Source organism: Barbus barbus, assembly GCF_936440315.1.
Source record: "Barbus barbus genome assembly, chromosome: 39".
Classification (NCBI taxonomy): domain Eukaryota; kingdom Metazoa; phylum Chordata; class Actinopteri; order Cypriniformes; family Cyprinidae; genus Barbus; species Barbus barbus.
This window is the reverse complement of record NC_136717.1, coordinates 19,499,034-19,522,680: the sequence shown is the minus strand read 5'-3', so window position 1 is coordinate 19,522,680 and position 23,647 is coordinate 19,499,034. Positions and strand designations below refer to the sequence as shown.

Below are 23,647 nucleotides of genomic sequence, written 5' to 3'. Positions count from 1 at the left end.
TGTTCATTTCCAGGAGCCCTAACAGAGCCAGAATACAGATTAGCGATGACATTTCTCACTTTAAGTGGTTTCTTCGCTCTCTCAGTAGACTCTTTCCATTAATTCAGACGTAATGGATAATATTTTCCTCTCTAATGCTGTTTCAACTGGAAAACTGTGCCACAGACAGGTGACTGCGGCTTATATCCGCTGCCTATGGCGGTGTGTTCTCCTAATGGGGTTTTGACTTTATTAGGTTACTGGAATTGAGGTTTGAAAGAGAAAGGCCGCAGAGGAACTTCTGTGCACAAAAGGGCAGAGGGTACAACTGCTGCTCGAGATCATGGAGAGTCAACAGAAAGTCAAGCTGCGTGCATTGAGAAACTGTCAGGATTATTTCCATAATGTGAAATGTTATTGACGTCCATTGGGAAGCATAATTTACTTTGTCCATGCCTTGTCCTTGCTTTCATCACAGCTGGGGAACATTGACAGATGTAGGTACTTAAAATAATTAAAAGAACCTTTATGGCAAACCTATACTTTCTCAAAGCTAACATGACTCTAAAATAATGTTATAAACATGAAAAATACAAATGCAACATAAAAAACTCTAGTTGGAGATAAATGATTACACAAATAAGAAACATGTTTGCAACAAATATGATTGTTTGTGTAGGGAATGCCCATTTCCAGATTAATTATAATATGATTTTGACTCAAATAACATGCTTAAAATATAATACATTTTAATGTAAGAATAATAATAATAAATATAAGATATAAAATATAATATACACTTTCTCCATGTTACTCATATAATATAACATGATTAAAATACAATAAATATAATAATAAATATACAAAATATAATATAAACTTTCTCCATGTTATAAGGTAACACTTTCATTAATTACTAATAATTCATACTATAAGTTATGTTGCTTGTTTCACATACAGCTAGAAATATTTTAGACATGTTCATACCATGTTCAAATTTGTTTTCACAATGAACATATTTACGCCGATGTTAAGCAGTTTGAGTAAATGCATTTTGAAAATTAGGAATTATTTAAAAGAAATCAAATAGATGCAAATAGTTCATAATAAACTATGCAATTTTAGATAACATCTGGGTCTGTTTCTTACCTGTTTTCATTTATGACTGACAAATATGCATCACATTAAGTTTGTTATAACTGTGTAATATAATTGGAATTTTATATGCAATTAAATTGCATAAATCTTAAAGGGGTAGTTCACCCAAAAAAATTAAAAATCTGTAATTTGTTCACACGTACATCATTCCATTAAAAAAAAAATCTGTTGAGCAGAAAAGAAGATATTTTGAAGAATCAAACAGTAAACAGAACAGTAGCCATTGACTTCCATAGTATGAAAGAATAATAATATAGATGTAGTGGTTTCCACCAACTGCTTGGTTAGCAACATTCTTAAAAAAAAAATCTTATTTTGTGTTTGTGTTTGGAATGTTTGGAACAACATGAAGGAGAGTTTTCATTTTTAGATGAACTATCCCTTTAAATTCAGGCCTAAATATTTCACAGTTTAAAGATTAACATTCTATTCAAATGAAATTATTTACAGTAGCCTATTCAACAGCACTTTACGTTTGCAGATCACGTGAGTAGGCTACAGTTCAAATTTAACCTCATGAGAGAAAACAATTGTTTTTATGGGACAAAGGAACTTACTTAAAAGCACTAATAACAATCCACGAGCAGACTTTGAAGATGAACAGCTCGCTGTATTTAATCTCATGAAATGAAGGGGCGGGCTGTAGTTGCATTTCCTCCTCACATCCTGCGGTGACCCTCCGATACCCCCGCCGACTGGACACGCGCCTGCGGAGCAACAAGCTTTGCTGCCTGGGGAAAAAGACCTCTATCTACTGTTAAGGTAAGTTTAAACACGCTGTTTTCTCTTTGTGCGATGGAAAAGGACATCGGTGCTTGTCCCAAATGCGGCATAAGAGCAGGTGGTTCTATAAAAAAAAATACTAAAGTGTGCTTCACACCACGCAGTTTTATTTTATTGACGTTCTTGAGCGCGGAAAGTGTCGCAGGATCAACGCAACTGAGAAACACTGATGCGTTTTTCGGTAAAGTAACGTTACAAGGCCAAAGTCCGGGGGAGGAAAGAAAGGCAATCGGCTGCGTTGAATCACCACGTTTTCTTTCTTTCTTTCGAGACAACCACCATTGCGTTCATTGTATGTGTGGTGTTGAAGGAAGGAAGAGAATAATAACGTGAATTGAAATAATTGAAATGCACAGAGGAGTAGTTTCTCATGCTGTTTAATCACATCGCCCAGAAATGAAAAGCATCCGTGGCTTTAAAAAATATGTGTTTTTTGAGTCAAAGTGTCACTCGTTGGCGAGGAAACCACAACAAACTCTTCTAAACACACAGAGAGGTAACGTTAAGTTAACAGAGCGAAAGTGAAAGGCTGTATAAATAGACCAAAGAACGCCTTTCAGCTTCATTTAACCTTAAAAATACATGATGCTATCAGTAAAAATGTTACTAGTTTTATCCAAAAAGATCTGCTACATTAAAATCTGGTACTTTACTTTAGCCTATACAGTAGGAAAAAAAGATGTTTAATGGGACAATAGCCTATATGTAATTTTACGCTTACAAATTAAATACTTTATTAGAAATACAGCGTAATATTACCACATAACTTTACAGCAAAAGTCCATATTATATTCAAGAAGACAGTACCCTGCTGGGACAAAACAAACAAACAAAAAAACACATCTAAACCACCCCAAAAATGTTTTGGTAGGCTTGTGTTGAAACCTCTTACCATCAGAGACCAGCAAACCAGATTAGTTTGTTTTTTTTCTTCAGCAGTGTGTAGTTTATGTTGTTAAATATAAGTGTAACCCTTACAGTTTGTTGAAAAAATAGCAAAAAGGTGTTAAAGTCCCCGCATTAAAGTTTCCTTTAATAGCACTTATATTATTATGTTAATAGTATATTTTATGGTATGTTTAAACTATATCTAATTTTGCTGCTTTTTTCAAGAAAAAAATCTGTTGGTTTGGTTTAAAGCTCAATATTTTATGAAATGTTTTAATAATGCAACATGTCTTTTGAAGTAAATCAGTATGTGGTTCAATAATAGGCTACAGCATTTTTGAAGTAAATCAGTATATGGAGTAAATAAGAAGACCTGGCTTCCTTAAAATTCTTGAAACACTTCTTTGAACACTTGTGGTAACCCATAACGACACAAAGCCTGCATGTGTTCCAAACCCCAGCCAAAGCCACCGGTCGGTCAGCAGCGTGGACGAGAGGATAGTTTGTCTTTATCAGGCAGACCTTCACAGTGAGGTGAATAATAAATGCAAATGCAATGAATAAAACATTATTTTGTACTAAATCTTAATTCTAAATTCTGCATTTGGAGTCCATCACCATCATAAATAATCTGTATTTACTGCTCAATACAGGTAGATAACCCTTTAGAAAAAGCACTCTAAGTGATTACCACTGACACACAGCGAGGCCTTTCTCCATACATTTACTACATGTGATCCGCAAATCAATATTACCCTGCAGTCATTCTGAACAACCTCAGTAACCGAAAGAAATCGATAGGTCTTACTGTGAAAATCCAGATTATAAAATTCTTTATAGCTAGGATTTTTTATAAACCAAAGTCTGCAGTCTAATTTTGTGTTTTGGAACAGAACGTGTCAGTCACCTTTCTAACCTGGTGCTGAATTCCGTGTCCTCAAGATTTTTTAAACCAGCAGTGTTGGTTGGACTGTGTGTAGTTTTGTTATGTTTTCAACCGTTTCAAACCAAACACCCTCATTTTATCGGCCATACATGGCTGCTGTTTTGACACGCACCGCCTCCACACTAGGCCCTGAGACGTAAGCGTGTTGTCTGTCTGTGGCAGAAACCCATGGGCCACAGCTGTTAATTAACATGTCAAGGAAAAGAACAGTGTTTGACTGCCATCTTTCCAAAAGCCTGTTTACGCTCCTACCCACCCCCTCTTCTTTGTCCTTTTCCCATCTTGCCTTGTAAATTCACAAAGAGTGAGCGACCATGAGAACTTATTTTCTGTTCCACTTCTTTTTTCTCTCTTTTCACCAACAGGAGAAATGGGCAGCTTGTATAAGGATGAGCAGGGTGACTGGATCACGGTGTGTCTCAAGTACCTCCTCTTTGTTTTCAACTTCCTGTTTTGGGTGAGTCTTAGATATCAACTTTGCTACTTGAAGAAATAGTACTCCCCAAAATTAAAAATGACTGAAAATGTACTCGCCCTCAAGCCACCCATAATGTAGATGAGTTTGTTTCTGCATTGTAACAGATTTGGAGAAATTTAGCATTGTATCTCTTGTTCACCAATGAATCCTCTGCAGTGAATGGGTGCCGTCAGTATGAGAGTTCAAACAGCTGATTAAAACATTGCAATAATCCACAAGTAATTCACATTACTCCAGTCCATCAATTAACATCTTGTGAAGTGAAAAGCTGTGTGTTTGTCAGAAACAAATCCATTTTGAAGTATTTTAACTTCAAACGACAATACACACAGTAATATAATATTGCTTAATATTGCTTATCCATAATATTGCTTTCTCCAGTAAAAACATAGTTTTGTCTGAATCAAGAGAGAAATATGCATAGTTTAAGCACTGTTTAGAAGCAGAAACAGTCCAAAACAGTTCTAAATGAATATTGCATTAGATTTGGATGTGAGAGGACAACAGGGGATTATGGATTGTATTTTGAAGCAACGGTTTAAAGTTATAATGTTGATTTTAGGTTGTTGTTTCACTTTGTCATGCATAAAACAATGTTTTATTTCCATATTCTGTTATAGGCAGCATTCTCATGAAATATCAGATGCAGTGAGAGGCAAATGACAAGGGGATGGAAGAAAAAGCGTGTTTGTGAAATGTGAATGAAAGAGAATAACTTATATCTGTCCCATCATCTTCTCGCTCTTGTTCTCCTCCGCCTCTTACTTCCTCTTCCCCCCAACCTGTGCATTGGCTCAACAAGTACAGTGCCCTCTAGAGTTGAATTTGTTCCTGAGTCAAACCTGTCTGAGCAAAAGCATTTCTCAGTATGAAGTATTATTTAATTAAATTCATCTTTGTAATTACATCTCTACTGCAGTTTCAGACAGATGGATTTATTCCATAAATCCTTGACAAAAAAGAGAGCTCCAGGAAATGATTCAGAGCCACACCTTTAACCAGAATGCACAACCCTGTGCATATATCCACTGATTTAAAGGGATAGTCCACCCACAATAAAATTATTTCCTAATTTCCTCACGCTCATGTCATTCCAAACTTTTTTGGAACACAAACAGAGAAGTTCTGAATAATGCACTGGTTGTTTCTTAATGCAGTTATGCTTCCAAGCTTAAAAAGGACACAAAAACACCTTAAAAGGGGTCCATATGTATTTCAATCTGTATCTCACTCACAATTCTTATTCACTATCTTTATACTCACCTTTTGTGTTGCATGGAAAAAAAGAGTCATGGGTGAGTAAGTAATGACTAATTTTCATTTTTGGGTGAACGATTCCTTTAAAGCTTAACCTCTGAATTTTATTAAGCATATACTCTAGTGATTCAGTCAATGCAGATTTTTTTGTAAAGAAATGTCCTCCTCAAACTCACTGTGTGTGGTATGCAAGCAGCTCAGGGAGTATTAAAGAGACAATGGGACTTAGGGATAGTTGTTGTTTGGCACTGGAAGGAGAGTGTCATGGAAAGAGCTGAAAGTGTTGAAGGGAGGAGTCTTTTTGGAATTTCCTCAGTTTCCAACTTAGATAGATCTGAGAAACAGATAAATGAGTGTGTATGCATATAGATTAATGGAGTCTTTACTTTGCACAGCACCACACAGGTGGATAATTAACCTGTGCTGAAATCCCAGGGTAAATGAATGATTATTTGAGTTGGTTAAATAATGGCATGCCTGTCAAACGATGAAATAATTGTTTATCATTTGAAACAGGAGTTTCAGTTGATGTGTATAATTAACGCCATTGTTTTTTTGTTTTTTTACTCCAGCTACCTTTTCATCATTGTATGTCCCTAACCATCTATTCAAAACTGTAGTTTTTGTCTTTATTTTTGTCTTTTCATTTGAAGATTTTTAAAGATCTTTTTTTGTCATCGTTATTTCTTAAAGAGTTAGTTCACCCAAAAATGAAAATTAGCCTGTGTTTTACTCACCCTCGAGGCATCCTAGGTGTATATGACTTTCTTCTTTCAGACGAATCCAATAGGAGTTATATTAAAAATTGTCCTGGCTATTCCAAGCGTTATCATTGCAGTGGGTGGGTGTTTCTGTTGAACAGTCCAAAACACATTAAATAAAGTGCACGCATCCATAATAAAACATGCCTCACACGACTCCGGGGGGTGAATAAAGGCCTCATGCAACAAATCCATGCGTTTTTGTAAGAAAAATATCCATATTTCAAACGTAATAAACACTTTTCTTTCTGAATTCATCTAAAAGAAGAAAGTCATATACACCTAGGCTTGAGAGTGAGTAAATAACAGGCTAATTTTAATTTTTTAATAAACACTTGATTTCATCATTTTCCCTCACTTCCACTTCCACTTCCCACATTGTTAAAAAAAAAATCAAAACTAGTCATTTTTAAATGGGTATATATTTTTTAAATGTAGTCCAAATTTAATTTATATATATATATATATATATATATATATATTTATATATACATACAGTGCCCTCCAAAAGTATTGGAACAGTAAAGACAAAATTGCTCTGTTGGCTGTGGAGTCAAGACATTTACAAATATGATTAAAAGATGAATATGAGACAAAAACTACAGAATGTCACATTTTATTATTGGGTGATTCAACACATAGATGTTTTACCAGCTAAGAAGTTCAGCACTTTTAGAGTTTCATCCCTCTATCTGATGTGAGCATAAGTATTGGAACAGTTGCCTCACAGGTCCTCACAAGCTGGGGTGATGCTCTGACAATCTACTGTCCTCAGGAGACTTTGACACAGAATTACAGATGCTACACAGCAAGATGCAAACCTCTGACCAGCACCAAAAATAGAAAGGCAAGATTAGAGTTTGCAAAAAAGCACAAAGTTGAGCCAGAAGTGTTTTGAAACTATGTTTATGGACCGATGAGACAAAGATGAACCTTTATCTAAGTGATGGGAAAGCAAAAATGTGGAGAAAAAAAGGGAACTGCAATGATCCCAAGCATACAGCCTCATCTGTAAAGCATGGTGGAGGTGGTGTCATGGCATGGGCATGCATGGCTGTCTCTGGAACAGGCCCTCTCAACTTTACTGAAGACTTAATGTATGATGACAGTAGCAGAATGAATTTGGAAGGGTACAAAACCATCTTGCCCACCAATATTCAAGAAAATGCCACCAGATTCTTTGGGAAGTGCTTCATATTGCATCAGGACGATTACCCAAAACACCCTGTCAGTTCAGTCAAGGAATTTATAAGGGCAAAGAAAAGGAAAATCTTAGATTACCCAAATCAATCTCCAGATTTAAATCCGATTGAACATGAACTTCACCAGCTGAAGAGGAGAGTAAAGGCAGAAACTCCCCAAAACAAGCAACAATTGGAATTGGCTGCATTAAAGGCTGGGAAAAGTATTTCAAAGGATGAGACCAAGAGTCTGGTGATGTCTATGGGTCACAGACTCACTGCTGTGATTGTGTGCAAGGGATCTGCAACTAAATAATAGCTAGTGGGATGAACTCTAGAAGTGCTGTTCTTTTTATTTGGTAAAACATGTATGTGTTGAAACGGGTAATAATAAAATGTGACATTCTGTAGTTTTGTCTCATGTTCATCTTTTAATCTTTTTAATAATTTGCAAATGCCTTGACTCCACAGCCAACAGAGCAATTTTGTCTTTACTGTTCCAATACTTATGGACTTAATATATATATATATATATATATATATATAATTTATTTTTATTTTTAAATAACATTTAAATTAATGTTAATGAATTCAAATGTATATAAATTATAATTCAAATGTAAAATTACATTTCATAAAATAATTTTTCCACTATCTTCCTGACCCTTAGAATTAAACAGTCAATTTTGTGTTTGTGTGTGTGTGTGTGTGTGTGTGTGTGTGTGTGTGTGTGTGCTGCCCCACTCTTCAATAAGCAAACATTTAATTGTGAAAGGTACAAAATGTGTGCTGTCATGTGTATTCATATTCATCATAAAGGTCTGGATGTTCAGAACAAGCCGTTTTTGTGGCTAAGAAGGACATTTTGAGTTTGATTTCATTTTATTTGACCCCTTTAAACTTGTAATGTGTATTAGAGCAAGCGTTCTGATATCTTGAGATGTATTTTTCTCTTCCAGATGGGCGGCGGGGTGGTGATGGGTGTCGGGATCTGGACGCTGGTCGATAAAGGAGAGTACCTGAGCCTGCTGGCCTCCAGTACATTCGCCGTGTCTGCCTACATCCTGATCCTGGCAGGAGGGCTGGTGATGGTCACCGGGTTCTTGGGCTGCTGTGCCGTCATACGTGAGCAGAGGAGCTGTCTGTCCACGGTGAGCGAATAGAGATGAATGAGAGACATCATGTTGTGCCGATTTATCCATTGTGCTCCACTCATTAGATATAATTGCTCTAGATCCCGGGCTCGTTTTGGTCATCTCAGTTATTGTCGCCTGTAAGTCGAGGCGGGCGTTACTGAGTGTCCAAGACAAAGCAGAACCGGCTCCATGGCAGCCGTGACAAATGAGCTGACAGGCATCTGCTTTCTCGCCATTTTTTTGAAAAGATAGTACTTTGTGTTTGTTCGAAATAGAGAACGAGACAAGCAAGGTTGTGACTGCCACTGCAGCAGTGCTATTTATAGCCCACTCTCGCTCAGATGTATGAATCTACGGAGGAGCGCCACCTCGCTAGGAATTAGTAATGAGGATACTGCCTTTGCTGGTCTGATCTGAGTGCATTGCATTATGGGAAAACATATAAATGCATAAACGTCCACACGCAACAGCTGCCGTGAGGTTAACAGCTGCTTGGTGCGCTGTTTTGTTTGAATAACCTTGAATCTGTTCATTTAATTTGCTTCAGTGTTTGTGTTGGTGTTTATATAAATTACATTGGACTTCCTGTCCTTTCTTTTGACCTCTAGATGAGAATTGTCAAATATATGAATGTATGTACAGTGTATTTGTGTTTTTTTGCCCTAATTTATTATTTTCTCATACACATCCACTTTGACAAACAGTTTGTCTCCTGTTTTGTGGCATCTCTTGGGTCTGTTGTTCGGTCTACAGTCTCTGTGCGTAAATGCATATTTCTGTTCTTTGCTTATATTTAATTCTGCTGATAAGTGTGATGGCCCAGTAGTGCACAACACAACAAATTCCGTACAACACAATGAAATTGTCATAACACAACGCATCGGACTAATTTAGTTGTGTTGTGCTAATTTTGCTGTGTTGTGGCTTGTTTCCATTTTGTCGGGGTAATTTTATTTTGTTGCAGCTTGTTTCATTGTCATGTGACTTGTTTCTATTGTGTTGTGCTAATTTCGTTGTGTTGTGCTAACTTTGTTGTGTTGTGCACTACTGGGCCACCATAGATTAGTGATGGAAAATGACCTTTCAGTTCAACTTTAGTACTCGCATTGCAATTAAAATAGAAATAAGTGTGTTCACAGAAAGACATGGTGAGTTTGAGTTAATATTGAAAACATTTTCTGTTTGTTGCTTGATTTCTTTTCAATTATACCACAAGAAATATTTTCCTGTAAAATGTTTTCAAAGGCACATTTGGGGTTGTTATCGCCCACTCTCTCTCCCCCCACAATAAACTTTGACAGCTTATTCAGTTTAGTCATTTATTGCTTTATTTTCCTCTGAGGAAAATGTTTCTTTTATTTTCATCTGTCAGGCATCTCCACCTCTGCCAGCTCAAAGCAAGACATTTCTTAGAAACCAGTTTTATTTAATTTATCCCCATGACAGGGAAAATATGGTTACATTTTGAAGCATTTTGAATGTTAATTGTTGATGTGTGAATAAACAACCCTGTTGAAAGATATTGTTTCTTTTAGAGAGAAGCCATTTAACATTGTTCTTGATTAAGACAAAGGCAAATGAAACTAAATAATTGAACATTTTCTGAACAAAGGATCCATAGTACTATTTTATTGTTTGTAGGTGACATTTTAGTGTTTTGTTTAATGAATCCGGTTAAATAAGTTAAATTAAATTTTAGCTTAAGTTACATTTATTTATTTATTCAGTTCATTTTTATATTTCTTTCATTAATTCAGTTTAGTTTTATAGAACATCCCTGTGACGTTTATGACTTTCTGTAATAAATAGGAATTCTGATTTCATGTGTGTTTCCCATGGATAATTATGCCATTCGTATTTTACAGTTTGTATAGCATGTCTAGAGTGGCAATGACAGGATTTCCTGTTTTCTGAGAAGATTGAAATTTTTGTGCATTATTTGTATTGTTCATTGGTTCCTGTCTTCCCACAGTACTTCTCCTGTCTGCTTCTGATCTTCCTAATTGAGCTGGTGGCTGGTGTTCTGGCCTACGTTTATTACCAGGCGGTGAGTGAACTTAGACACACTTTTAGACAATATTGCTTCAAAACAAAGCTCAAAACCAACCTCCAAATTGTTTTTATGATGGATCTAGTTGTAGAACTATACCCGACTGGTGAGATGAGACAGATGACACTGCGCACTGCTCACTCTCTATCTTTTTGCTCATTTCTCTCTGTCTTTCTCTTCTCTTGGTCTCTCACAGCTGAGTGAAGAGCTGAAGCAGCACTTGAACAAGACGATGACGGAGAACTATGCCCAACCTGGAAAAGAAAGCATCACTCAATCTGTGGACAGACTACAGCAGGATGTGAGAAACGCCAAATCCCAGCATGTTTCTAGGCCTTTTCACCTCCTCGTTTTTGCTGTGAACACAAATTTCAGAATGAGTATATTGAACATTGTATATAATAAGATTAGAAACAAAAACAAGAGTATGTAGGTAGGGCAAATTATTTTTAAATTACATTACAGTTTTTTATGATGGTAATGGAACATAAATTATTCAAAACACTGCTAGTGGGAAATTCAGGAGCTTTATTTTATTTATTTTGTTTTGTTTTTTATTATTTAAAAAAAAATAAAAAGTATTTTTATTTTGCTTTTTTGCTTTTGTTTTATTTCATGCTTTATTTTTTATAATTTTATTTCATTATTTTTATATATAATATTTTTATTTTGTCTTTAATTATTCAATGTTTATTTAATCTTAATTTATTTATATTTTATTTTGCTTGTTTTTTTATGTAAAACATTTTTTTTGTTTAGTTTTTTTTACTTTATTTTATTATTTCGGACTACCAGCACTTTAATTTAATTTAAACCAGATGCACTCGACAATCTACTGCCTCTAAACGTCATGTAATATCCTTGCTGTGAATAAAGTGCAGAAATACAGGTACTCAATACCTTTAAAATACCAGACCACTTTGCACGCTGATCCTAATTGATCCTAACTAACCATAACTCCCTCGCTTTTACCTTTTAGTTCAAGTGCTGTGGGAGCAACAACTCCTTTGATTGGACGCACAGCGTGTACATCATGTCCCCGGAAGCAGAGAAGCGGTTGGTCCCTGACAGCTGCTGTAAGACCATCACCCCTCAGTGTGGAAAGAGAGACCACCCCTCGAATATCTACAAGGTGGAGGTGGGTCAGACACTGTTAACCTCAGATCAACCCCCATACAACGTTGTTTATTCATCTGTACTTAACTTGCTTTACAAAACACATGCTTAGATGCTTCCACATTGTCTGTGGGAACTACAATCTGACTGTGAACCATATCATCATGAAGTGTTTGATATGCCCCTTGGGAGTCATTTAGACTAAGAAAGCACAGCTGTGAGCGAAGCAGGTGTGACTGGTAACATATATGAGCTTGTAGAGTGTGAGGTAACACTACAGTTAATGGCTGCCAAGCTCTCTGTATATATTCTTTGGGAACTGACCTCCGGTGTGATACATAATACAATACAACACTGGTTTTACTGGCCTCTAGTGGGCCATTAGTTTTACTCTATATGTGATATGTTGTGGCAGTATCCATGATACGGTCTAGTAAATCACACAATAAAAAAATCAGTAACTCTTCATCAGTCTGCAAAATAAATCAATTTACACATCCACATATGCGCGTTGACACTGAATAGAACATGATACATTACACTGAAGGAGTTAACAATGCTGTGGTCTCTCACAGGGCGGCTGCATCTCTAAATTGGAGCAGTTTCTGGCAGATCACTTGCTCATTATTGGCGCTGTGGGAATAGGTGTGGCCTGTCTACAGGTAAGCCCCGCCCTCCTCAAGTGTGCTGTGCAATTAAAGGGAAAGTTCACTCAAATTATTTACTCACCACAATGTTGTTCTAAAGACACGTTAACATATATATAGTATTATTTATTTATTTGATTTATTTATATTTATGAAAATTTTACTTTGTGCTCACCTCAACATGTATATAACCTGCATAATATATTGTTTATGTTTGTGTCCAATTACTGTGAAGCATATCTCTGAGAAACAGTAGGAACAATGGATCATTGAGGTCTTCTGAAGTGGTTCAATAACATGAAAGCCTTCACTAAAATAGCTGATGTAATGACCTGCGGGCAATCGTTTAATGGACTCTGTTTTTGCCCTCGACCGGTAATGTGCACGGTAGTCACACAGAGCACTGCCCGCTGGGTAAAAATAGGTGGAGACCACATGCAGGTTTGAGAAAATGAAAGAAAGGGAGATAAAGAGCTCTTAGCTTTAAGTGCAGATCTCACAGTCAGAGTGCTACATTCACTGCAAGGGTGCAGAGGGCCATTGATCTGTTTCCTTTGAATAAACTCTGTATATAAACACCACTGTAATGTGACGCCAGCTCCGACCTCATATTGATTCTCTGAGCTGAGAGGGATGTGTAATGACCATAGATTATGCTTTTGAGAAGTTTGTCCCACTCCTTCTCTTTTTAGTGGGTAGTAGTGGTTTTAATGTTTTTATATGTTGTTTGGTATTGAAGCTTATTTCCATTTCTTACAAGTTTCAGAAAAGGCCTTTTTGCAAATTTATACCTTGAAATTATGAGATATAAACTTGCAATTCTGAGAAGTAAAGCCAGATAAAAAAATCACAATTAGCTTTTTTTATTTAGGCTATTTATTTATTGAAGAAACAAGCTTGTTTATATCTAACAATTCAAACTTTTGTTCTCAGAATTGTGTATTTATATTTTGCGGTTACTTGCAATGTTTTTTTTTTTTTTTTCTCAAAATTTAGACTGTATTATATAAACACTGTTCAGAGTTTATATCTACCAATGCAGATTTTTTTCTCAGAATTGCTAGAAAAAAAGTCAGAATTGTGAGATTTAAAGTCACAGTAGCTTTTAACACCCCATTAGAATTGCACATTTCTATCTCACAACTGCAAATTATAAACATGCAATAAGGATTTTCTTATCTCAAATCTCAGAAATTTGAGATTAAAGTCACACCTTTAGCTTTTAACAACCTATTAGAACACTGCGTTCTAAAATGTATTTATTTATTTTTAAAGTTTTTTTTTTTAATTTGCAGCATGTAGTATGTACAGTGTAGTGTATGGCATGTAGGATGTAATCTATACTTTGTACCGGATACTATGTAGTATACTGGATGTTAGTCTTACTTAGTAGGTCAAAATTGTTTAATAAATTTCCTGAGCTCAATTGAATTAACTGTCAGTTGAACCTTTTTCAGGTTTTAAGTAGATGCCTAAAACTGTAACCATAAGAATGTCAGAACTTTATGATAAGCAGCGTTCCTAGCATCAAGGTCTCAGCTGCTGGTCATGTGATTATTTCATCCAGGAAATGTGAAGCTCTGGAGTGATTAGGTGACTAAAAATAAATCCTGTGTTGAATTTAATGTAATGATTTTACTGTAAAAAGCCACAGTGTAGCTTGAAGCGGCTCTCTAGAGGGAGCGCTAATTAAATTGATCCTCTTCAGTGATCTTTCATTATTAGCGTCATTATGGCTGTAAATACACGGCTGCTCTGCAGGGGTCTAGAGCGTCGGTTCATATTCATAACATACTGTAACAAATTGTTTGGTTTTATCTTTTCTGTGTAATCGCAGCAGGTTATCGCTGAGGAAACTACTTTAAAACTAGCATGACAAGCTACAAGCCACTCATCATTTAAAGGGATAGTTAACCCAGAATATAATTCTTTCATCATTTACTCACCCTCAAGTTGTTACGAACTTGTATGAATTTCTTTCTTCTGCTGAACACAAGATGTTTTGAAGATTGTGGGTAACCAAACAGCTGCTGGTCCTACAGTATGAAAAAAAAAAAAATTACTATGGAAGTCAGTGGGGACCAGAAACTGTTTGGTTCTCCCTTTAACTTAATATCAGATATTATAAATCAGTGTCTATAAATGTATAAATTAATACTGCAATTAGAACATTTTTCTTATAAAAACTTCTTAATTATGGTGATTAGGTTTAATTGGCAAAAAATGGCAACTAATAAAAAGCTAAAGACATAGCAATAAAGCAGCATTTAACATATTTCACTTCAGAAAAGAACACTCATTAAAATTAATGAGTGGATTGTTTATTTACATGAACTGTGCAAATGAACTGATTTTCTGTTTCCTTGCTATAAAAAAAGTGATAACATCAACACTTTATCTTTCCCTGAACATCTTTTTCTCAGATTGTCTGAAGAAAACAATGTATTTCAGGGATTTGTATGTTTGTCTTAAATTACAGCATGTGTCTCTGTTTTGTCTTGGTTTTGTTTGTCTTTCTCTATCTCTGTCTTTTTTGTTGGTATTTTTCTTATCTGTTGTTGGTGTGTGTGTGTGTGTGTGTGTGTGGTGTAGCTGGTAGGAGCAGTGCTGACTGCCTGCTTTATTTATCTGCTTTATAAAGAAGAGGAAGAAGACTATTCTGACGTTTGATTGGCTAGTGCCATTGTTTGACTCCCGAGGCGCTATGCAATGAGAAGGTCGGCAGTTTGAGTTTGTGCTTGTGTATGTGTGTGTGTGTGTGTGTATGCATGTCCATGTGCCTTGTTCCTGTTACTTCATGTCCACATCATGCTTTCTGTATGACTTATGTGTATGTGTTTGGCTTGAAACTGGCATTCTTACATCACACATGCTGAATGCTGCATGGCAACCAACGTCACCAAATATTATTATATTAAATATTTGTTTTGAGACAAAAATTGTTTCACAACAGCATAAGGCAAATAACTGAAGATGGCCATGTAAAAAAAATCAGTATTTTTGAGAATAAGTAGACCGAGTCGACCATTTACCTGATATAACCTTTTACCTGCAACCTGCTGTGGGACTCCCAGTGTGTCCGATCTATTTCAGGCTTCTCTCTTCCTGTCTATTGCATCACTCCCTCTGGACCCAGACTGCTGGAAAGGAGAACTTTTAAAGGTGTCAACATATCTGCTCAGAAAAAAACACTGTTTGTCCCTAGCTTTTTGTGTAGGTCTGCTGATTGTGTTGAAGTCCCATCTCTCGGTTTGTTGTCTGTCAAGCCTTTCTCCCATGCAGTTAATCCCACTTTCATCCGGCTTTATTTTCCCCTGGAGAAGCATTAGAAGTGCTGGCAGACAGCAGCAATACTGCATCTCACTCAGTGCTTTATGACATTGAGGAGAGTTGCATGAAAAGAACAAGCTTTTTAAAATGAAAAATGGACACAAGGGAAGGTATTCTGTAGATTTTCTAAGATACTCTTTTGCATGCAAGGAAAATGAATGAGGACGGGGGCTTTTAAGCTCCAAAAATAATATAAAAGAGACATAAAGCATATAAAATAGTTTTTGGTGCATTATATTGTACATTTGCTAATGACATATGACAGTTACTGTATGTGTAAAGAGAATTTGTATGACAAATTAACACTATCAAAAGTTCCTCAGTAAGGATTTTTTTCCCAATCTTTTTTTATGGAACAAATAGCATTACATTTTAAAACACATTAAAATAGATAAATATTTTATAGCATAATATTTCAGAATGTTTTACTCTATTTGTGATATAATAAATGCAGTGGGCATAAGTGACTTCTTTCATGTACCGACCACAAACTTTTCAACTATACAAATTATTTGCTGAAATTGATACTTTTTGGTGTATTTTTAAATCTCTTGTGCATATTTGTATTGTTAAACACTCTAAATTGGCATTTCAAGACATATTTGCACCACATTTGGCCCAATTTGCATCAGATATCACTGGTTCTTGTAAATGTCCTTACTTATTTATTTATTTAATGACCCCAAGTGCAAATAAAATATTCATATTAATATTCTTTGTATTGAAAAGAGCAGCTCTGACATTCTGTAAAATATCTTCAAAAGAAAGAATATCATATGGGTTAAAAAATAAGTTAGAAAAGGTGAAAAACCTATATTATTAAATCTTAACTTTGGTATAGATTATGGTTTTGTTCACATTCTGAAGTTAAATAAAGCCATTCCGTTACACTTTACCATAAGCAAGTTTTATGAACTAACATATGAATGTTCACCATTTTTAGTCCATAAACCACCACATAGTGACATAAATATTACAGATCCCATTCTGATGTTCATTTGAAACCTCTAAAAACACTCATAAACCAGAGCTCCTTACTGGCATGTGCCATAAATGCTCATTAGCTACAGCTAACTACAGATTAACCAATTTAAAGTTTATGGTTTTTTCCCATAATAGTAAAGCATTATTAAGGCAAGGGAATACTTGAGTTGAGCTGCGCTTCCAGCTCTGGTTTATTTCTGTGTTTGTGGGTAGAACGAGGCTCCGTAGAAATGATCGCCCACCAAGAGCCCTCCTAGGACCTGGCTTCCGATTTGTCTTCAGCTTTTTTTCAGAGAGGGAGAGAGAAAGGAAAAATAAATCCTGGCTAGATGTTGAAACACTATATTTTTAGATTATGTTTTGTAATTTGTAGACTGAGTTGTAGAGGTTTGGTAAGATTCTTATATTTTTTATCTCCTACCAATTTTTGAGTTGTTTTCCCCACAATTACAGCTAGAGGAATATCTCAGGGTGTTTTTTTATGCTGCCACAAATTTTACAACAAAAAAATGTACCACAAGAACTTGCCTTTGAAGAGTGTGGCTATGAATTATTCTACCATCATCGCAACATTTAAAAGTGCTGTTTTGAAATATGAAAATGGGTAAATGAATGTTTATGCTCTCTTCATTATGAGAGTTACCACTGGTCTGAATCTGCCTACATGTTGTAGCCTTCATATAAACACGTGCACATGCACACACTCCCACACATGCTAATTGACCCAATTACAACAACACTGCTACCGGCTGACTTACACCTCGGTTTCCATAGTAACTGTACACCGCTTCTCTCTTCCTGCGAGCCTTTTATGAAGAGAGTTTCAACAATTGCCACAAGGCTTTTAAAATATCTGTTTTTAAAGGAATAGCTCACCCAAAAGTTGCTGAAAATGTGCACACCCTCAGGCCATCCAAAATGTAGTTTGTTTCTTCATCAGAACAGTTTTAGAGAAATTTTGCTCACCTATGGATCTTCTGCAGTGAATGGGTGCCGTCAGAATGAGAGTCCAAACAGCTGATAAAATCCACAAGTGATCCACATGACTCCAGTCCATCAGATAACATTTTTTGAAGTAAAAAGCTGCATGTTTGTCATAAACAAATCAATCATTAAGTTGTTTTTAAATTCAAACTGTTGCTTCCAACTAAAATTGGTGTCCTCTATCCATAATATTGTCTTCTCAGTGGACAAAAGGTAAAAAAAATATGAATGAAGAGAAATATGTACAGCTCAAGCACCGCTTATAAGCAAAAACACTCCAAAAATGTATTAATTGACTGGAGTCCTGTGGATTATTGTGATATTAAGGATTATTATGATGTTTTTATCAGCTGTTTGGACTCTCATACTGACGGCACCCATTCACTGCAGAGGATCCATTGGTGAACAAGTGATGTAACACTAAATTTCTCCGAATCTGTTTTGATGAAGAAACAAACTCAACTACATCTTGGATGGCCTGAGGGTAATTCTTCAGCAAATTTTTATAAACTATTCCTGTGAAGTCTTAAACCAATTGAAAAAATAAATAAATGCTAAATCTCAAGACTGACATTGTTGGCTCTTTTTATGGAATGTTCTGCTGCCTGATGCCTGCCAGTATTTTATTCAGTGCAAGATATTATGGGTATTTGGCTAGACCGATGTCCAACAGACATGAAAATATGGCTGATGGCCACCTTGTCCAGTCAAATGCAATGTAAAGACCAATCTTTATCGTTTTCATGTTACTTTGATACATTTTAAGTCATCTCTGTGTGTGTTTTTCAGATTTGTGGAATGGTGTTCACCTGTTGCCTGCATAGGCGAATTAATCTGGACCCGTACTGATCGCTTGGAAACATTATATGCCTTTATTACACTCTAAAACACACATACATGGCCTTACTACTGTGTCCATTTTAAACTGCATGACCAAATTCATTTGTATTAATATAAGGGCTTTATTATCTTTCATTTGCCACATTTTTAGACAAATGTTGCTAGTGTTATTGCCTACTTATGATCCTAATAGTCTAGAAATATGTGCCCTGTAGTCATTTAAATAAATAAAAAAAAAAACTATTTTTTACTTTGAGTAAATTATATCAAAATATTTTTTTATTAACCACATATTCACTTTAAATAGCTCATATTAAATGTATGTAATGTGCTGGTAGATCTCAAGCAGGTGTGGGCACTTGATTATAGGCACAAAATACACTGGACCAATATCAAAACCATTCATTATTATATTTTCATAAAAACGTGTATGAAGCTTGTGGAAAGATCACTGTTTGGCATGTTTCAGGTGTTATTATTCTGGGAAGAAAATACCATTATGTCCACTGTATGATATACAATTGGTGTAGAAACAATTTTCACTCAGAAATTGCAAGTCATTCACAAAAAAAATTACAGTGTAGTAATTACTATTTTGGCATTGCAGTAAACCGGTGTCTTTTAAATTCTGCCAATTGTCACACTTCCTGTTAAATACTATCATTCACAAAAAAGACAAAGCTGCTTTTTTAGCCTTAATGATTTTCCCTTAGATGGATTGACAGAATATTATGCATATTTTATAAGAGATTTTATTGAACTGATACACTCCCATTTAGGGCCATGTCATGAAATGTTCAGCTGATTGAAGGAAAAGAATGAGCACCATTCCATTGCATTGCAACACACAAGTCACAGCTGCAAAATCTTAATGTAGTTGCCACAGCAACATCAGCCTTATTGAAATCCAATGTCATTTGGGGAAAAAAATGGTTAGAAAAAGATTTAATGTAACATTCTTGTTTTCTTTCGTACCGAGTCCCGTCTGTAATCCTATTGCTTTATGCTTATGACAGATTATGCATATTTTAAAAACATTGTCAGTAAAAACATTGTGCAAATAACAATCTCTCATATGAGCTGCATGTACGTCTGTAGATTGTAATTTAAAATATGCATTTGATCATCCCAGTAGTTGATATAATAGATGTAATATTTCATTTGAAAACTTATGTATTTGTAGATGGAATGTGTATGTATTTTCATAAAGAATTTACTTCATAAATTCTTTGCCTTAAATCTGTTGCATTTTTTGTGGGAAGTAGAGATTTATCTGAAACAGCTGTATGTTTACTGTATGTTTTTAAAAAAATCTATTACAAATAAACTTATTTTGTTGATGTATTCTTGTTGACTGCTTGTACTGACGTACTTTAGCCAGTAGATGGAGATAAACACAAATAAGTTTATAAATTGCTTCAAGGACAAGAACTCATCTTCAACTTTAAATTGAAAATCCACACGATTCTCATGTGCTTTATTTTGCTAAAAGACCCATTGACATGCAGCCACTAATATCCGGATAATAACTTTCATATCCGGATAAGATCCAGATCCAGATTTTCTTTACATTTGACCACATAAATTTGTCTGTTTTGTGTCTCTGTCAGATAAAAATCTGATCTGTAATGCTTTTTCCCTTGTTGCAAACAAATCTGAGGAAGCTAATTTCCTGGTTCCTTTTTGTGATGATGCCATAAAATGTCATTGTTATATGGATTTGTGTGCATAAGAACAAGAGTTATTGGCGTTGTTTTTCTGCATATTTAAGAGTTTTAATCTTGAGCTGGCATTGCAGCCTCATGCATTTCTAACAGTTCTGTCATCAATTATAAGTAAGTTACAAATTCACCTGACAAATTCAATTAGGGTTGAGTAATGATGGCTTATGAAACAGATGTTTTAAGCTCACTCACATGCACAATGTGTTTTAAACCACTTCTCAGTGTGTTTTAAGCAATGTAATTGCAATGCATAGATGCAGTTACACTGCAGGGCATCTATCTGATCAGTCCAAGACCCATAAAGTGGATTATTGTGGCTGAAATCCCCCCTCCGATTCTGTCATTTCCTCAGGAAACAATGAATAACTGAGTAAAGCATATGAGCAAGCGCAACACCCCCCCACACCCTACCCTACCCGTTTAACATTACCAACAAGTGAGAGTGAATGAAAGACAGCTGGTGATACATAACGCTCCACGCACACACCCTCAAATCTCTGAGTAATGCCACACCTATCTGTTTCATTTCAGCTGACTGTACCAGTGAGCTACCTATCTGTCTGTCTGTATCTGTCTGTCTGTCCACCTTTTCATCCATCCATCTCACAGAATTGCGAGTGGAAGTGAAACTGACCTGACATGAATATTTAAACTGTATTGTTCTCAGCAGTAAACATGCTGGAATGTTTCAGTGCCATGATCAAAGCTGGGGTAAGACATCCGTTTAGACAACAAAAGCTGCGAGTGTCAGCGGGACCAGGACCAGAGGCCCGTCACACAAACTAAAACTGTAGAGTGTGTTCCTGTCGGCATGTGGACATGTGTCAGAACCAAAGCAATCGCAGCAAGAGATGAATAGTGCCAGATGTTGCTTCTTGGATCAGAGCCTGGAAAGATGGCCTCCAGACGTCCAGGGAGAAGAGCTTTCAATCAAACCTAAGTCAGATGAATGAATGTTTTACATCTGTCAGTTCTTCAATGTTCTAAATGAATTAAATGAAATTATGTTTGTCATTGTGATTGACTACCATTAATGCTGCTTTAGGTAACTGAGTAGATTGTTGTACTTGTAAAATGATTGTTTATACATTGTACAATGCAACCTTTGGCCTTTTCATAATGCAATTTTTGTGTGTCATAGACCTAAACATATTCTTGATGCAAATTTACGCAGATCCATCAGCAAATGCTTTGTTTATTTAGCCTTCCAGCATTGGAATGAAATGAGAGAGAAAGCCACTTAAGTTTGTTGCTGCTGCCTTACCATCATATATTAATCTCTTCTCCAATTATTTACATAACTTGTTGTTATGTACTTCCAGAACAAACCCTCACAAACAGTCAACCAAAATCCAAGCATGCAGAAAAATCAAAATATTATAGACAGCTAACTAAACATAATATAACTTATTTACAAAACACAATTACACACACCATAATGCTCACTGAATATTTTAAAATGTTCAATAACTGTATATAACTCAAAACGAGGAGAGAGTAAAAGGTTTTAGCAGCAGGTTTACATATTTAACTTTGTTTTAAAACCCGTAAAAATGTAAAGCTGGAAACCAATCAACAACTTACAGCCAATCATAAACAGCCTCAGAGCTGACCTCATTAAATATTAATGTTAGTTGTATAATGGGATGAACTTTCTCGCGCTGTTTACATGTTAAAAATATTGAACAACGACGCCAAATGTTTACAAACGTACAGTATGAAATCCTGAAATCTGGAGGATTAATTACTAAACCAGGGTAAAGTATAATGAACAGTGTGAGAAATTAACTAGATAACCAAGAAACTAGAATCCATTTAAACTGTTTAAAAACACCTCAGATACTATTCACGTCTGTATAAAAGCTACAGATGTGCAGGGATATGATACACTGATACATTTAGTCGTTTTTTATTGTTTCAGGTTTCAGCTTATTCGTCTGGATAAAAGCAGATCTCATCTGATGTGGTGAGTTCCCTAACTGTTGAATTATGTATGTGAGAAATCAAAAGACTGGCAATGCACTAAATGCTTTGGTATTGTTTGTATATGAATTGCTTTGTTGGCCCTGCTTTTCTTTTGAACTGATGGGTGTTGCTGCTTGTGCTTTATATTAACATCTGCTAGGACATTTTGTGTCAGTATTTGTGTAATATTCTGCATCTGCTTGAGTATTATGGTTCAGTCAGTTTATGTCCTTGGCACACTCTGCAAATTAGGGTTGTGGAAAAAAACAAAACAAATTGCACTTCTCTCTAAGACAGATTTATAAAAGCAAAGCCAAGGACTTGTTGAATATTCAAGGCAGCAATTGTTCCAAATGAATCATTTTATCTTGAAAAGCTGATTCATTTTTATTAACCCTTCCTAACCCTCTCTTTCAGTTCTCATATGCGACAAATTCACTTCATATCATGTCTATTAAAAAAGAGAGCGAGAGAGCCTTGATCTTGACCTGTAAAAGCATTTTTTTCTTTCATTTTTCCATTGGAATATACACAGTATGATCGATTTTGACAGTTGTTTGTCTCCTGGTTTGTGTCCTGACTGAAAAATGAATTTAAAATGCAGTGGATATGCAAGTTTTCGGTTGACTTGACTTACAAACAAAGAAACGGGACAGAAACAATGGTAAAATGTCAAAGAGCACATGACGAAATTCAGCTTAGCTGGTCTTTGAGGTAAATCTAACATTTCAATGAGATGATTCAAACATCTCAAAGCTGTATGATCACTCATATCAAACAGTGCACAACAAGACTGCAGAAAAACTATATTGACATGAACACCTGGAACACATTTTGTGTGAGCTAAACAGTTCGCAGTTCAAAGGAAACTTGAGCCTTTTTGTTAAAGTAACACTTTTGGTGCCGGAACAACTATTGTATTTATTAATATTAACATTTTGGAATGGGTTCAGGATGCCATGCACTTTACGATATATGACATCATATCATATCTATGTTATTTGTATTTGTTCGGATGAAAGCATCTGTAAAGAGTAAATGTTATTTACAGCACCACAGAGCATTACATAACAATTCTCTGCCTGTTTAGGGGGAATTTCCTCAGTTATAGGCCTTTCAGGTTGAAACGAGTTCATTATTTAAAGTTTGATGTTTGAGATTTTATAGCATTCTGTCTTTGTTGTTAAATGTTGTTATTGTTATGCATGAAATATATATTGAGTATTGTTGTGGAGTGGAGTTAAAATAATATTCAAGTTAAACTTCATTAACAGCATTTGAGGCATAATGTTGAGTCCTACCAAAATTCATTTTGATTTGTTCTCCTTTTCTTTAAAAAAAAAAGGAAAAATGTTGTTTAAGGTGTTTGACAAAATGAAATGAAATGGCAGACGGAATTGAGTCATTTTAATAGGAATTTCATGTGAAGGCAAAAGATTT

General features: G+C 35.5%; 1 protein-coding gene across 3 annotated transcripts; it reads left to right on the top strand.

Annotated features, from left to right (window-relative positions):
• Positions 1-1,634: 1,634 nt before the first annotated feature.
• LOC306858527 (tetraspanin-11-like) lies at positions 1,635-19,863 on the top strand. Of its 3 annotated transcripts, none has more exons than XM_079399092.1 (9): positions 1,788-1,899; positions 4,120-4,211; positions 8,391-8,582; positions 10,540-10,614; positions 10,814-10,918; positions 11,597-11,755; positions 12,309-12,395; positions 15,022-15,097; positions 18,468-19,861. In XM_079399092.1, the coding sequence occupies exons 2-8, from the start codon at positions 4,125-4,127 to the stop codon at positions 15,091-15,093; spliced, it is 777 nt and encodes a 258-aa protein (XP_079255218.1). In that variant the 5' UTR covers positions 1,788-1,899; positions 4,120-4,124; the 3' UTR covers positions 15,094-15,097; positions 18,468-19,861. The 3 variants fall into 3 exon arrangements, with proteins under 3 accessions (XP_079255219.1, XP_079255218.1, XP_079255217.1); XM_079399091.1 differs by having other exon boundaries at positions 14,973-15,097; XM_079399093.1 differs by lacking the exon at positions 15,022-15,097 and having other exon boundaries at positions 1,635-1,899; positions 18,468-19,863.
• The last annotated feature ends 3,784 nt before the right edge of the window (positions 19,864-23,647 follow it).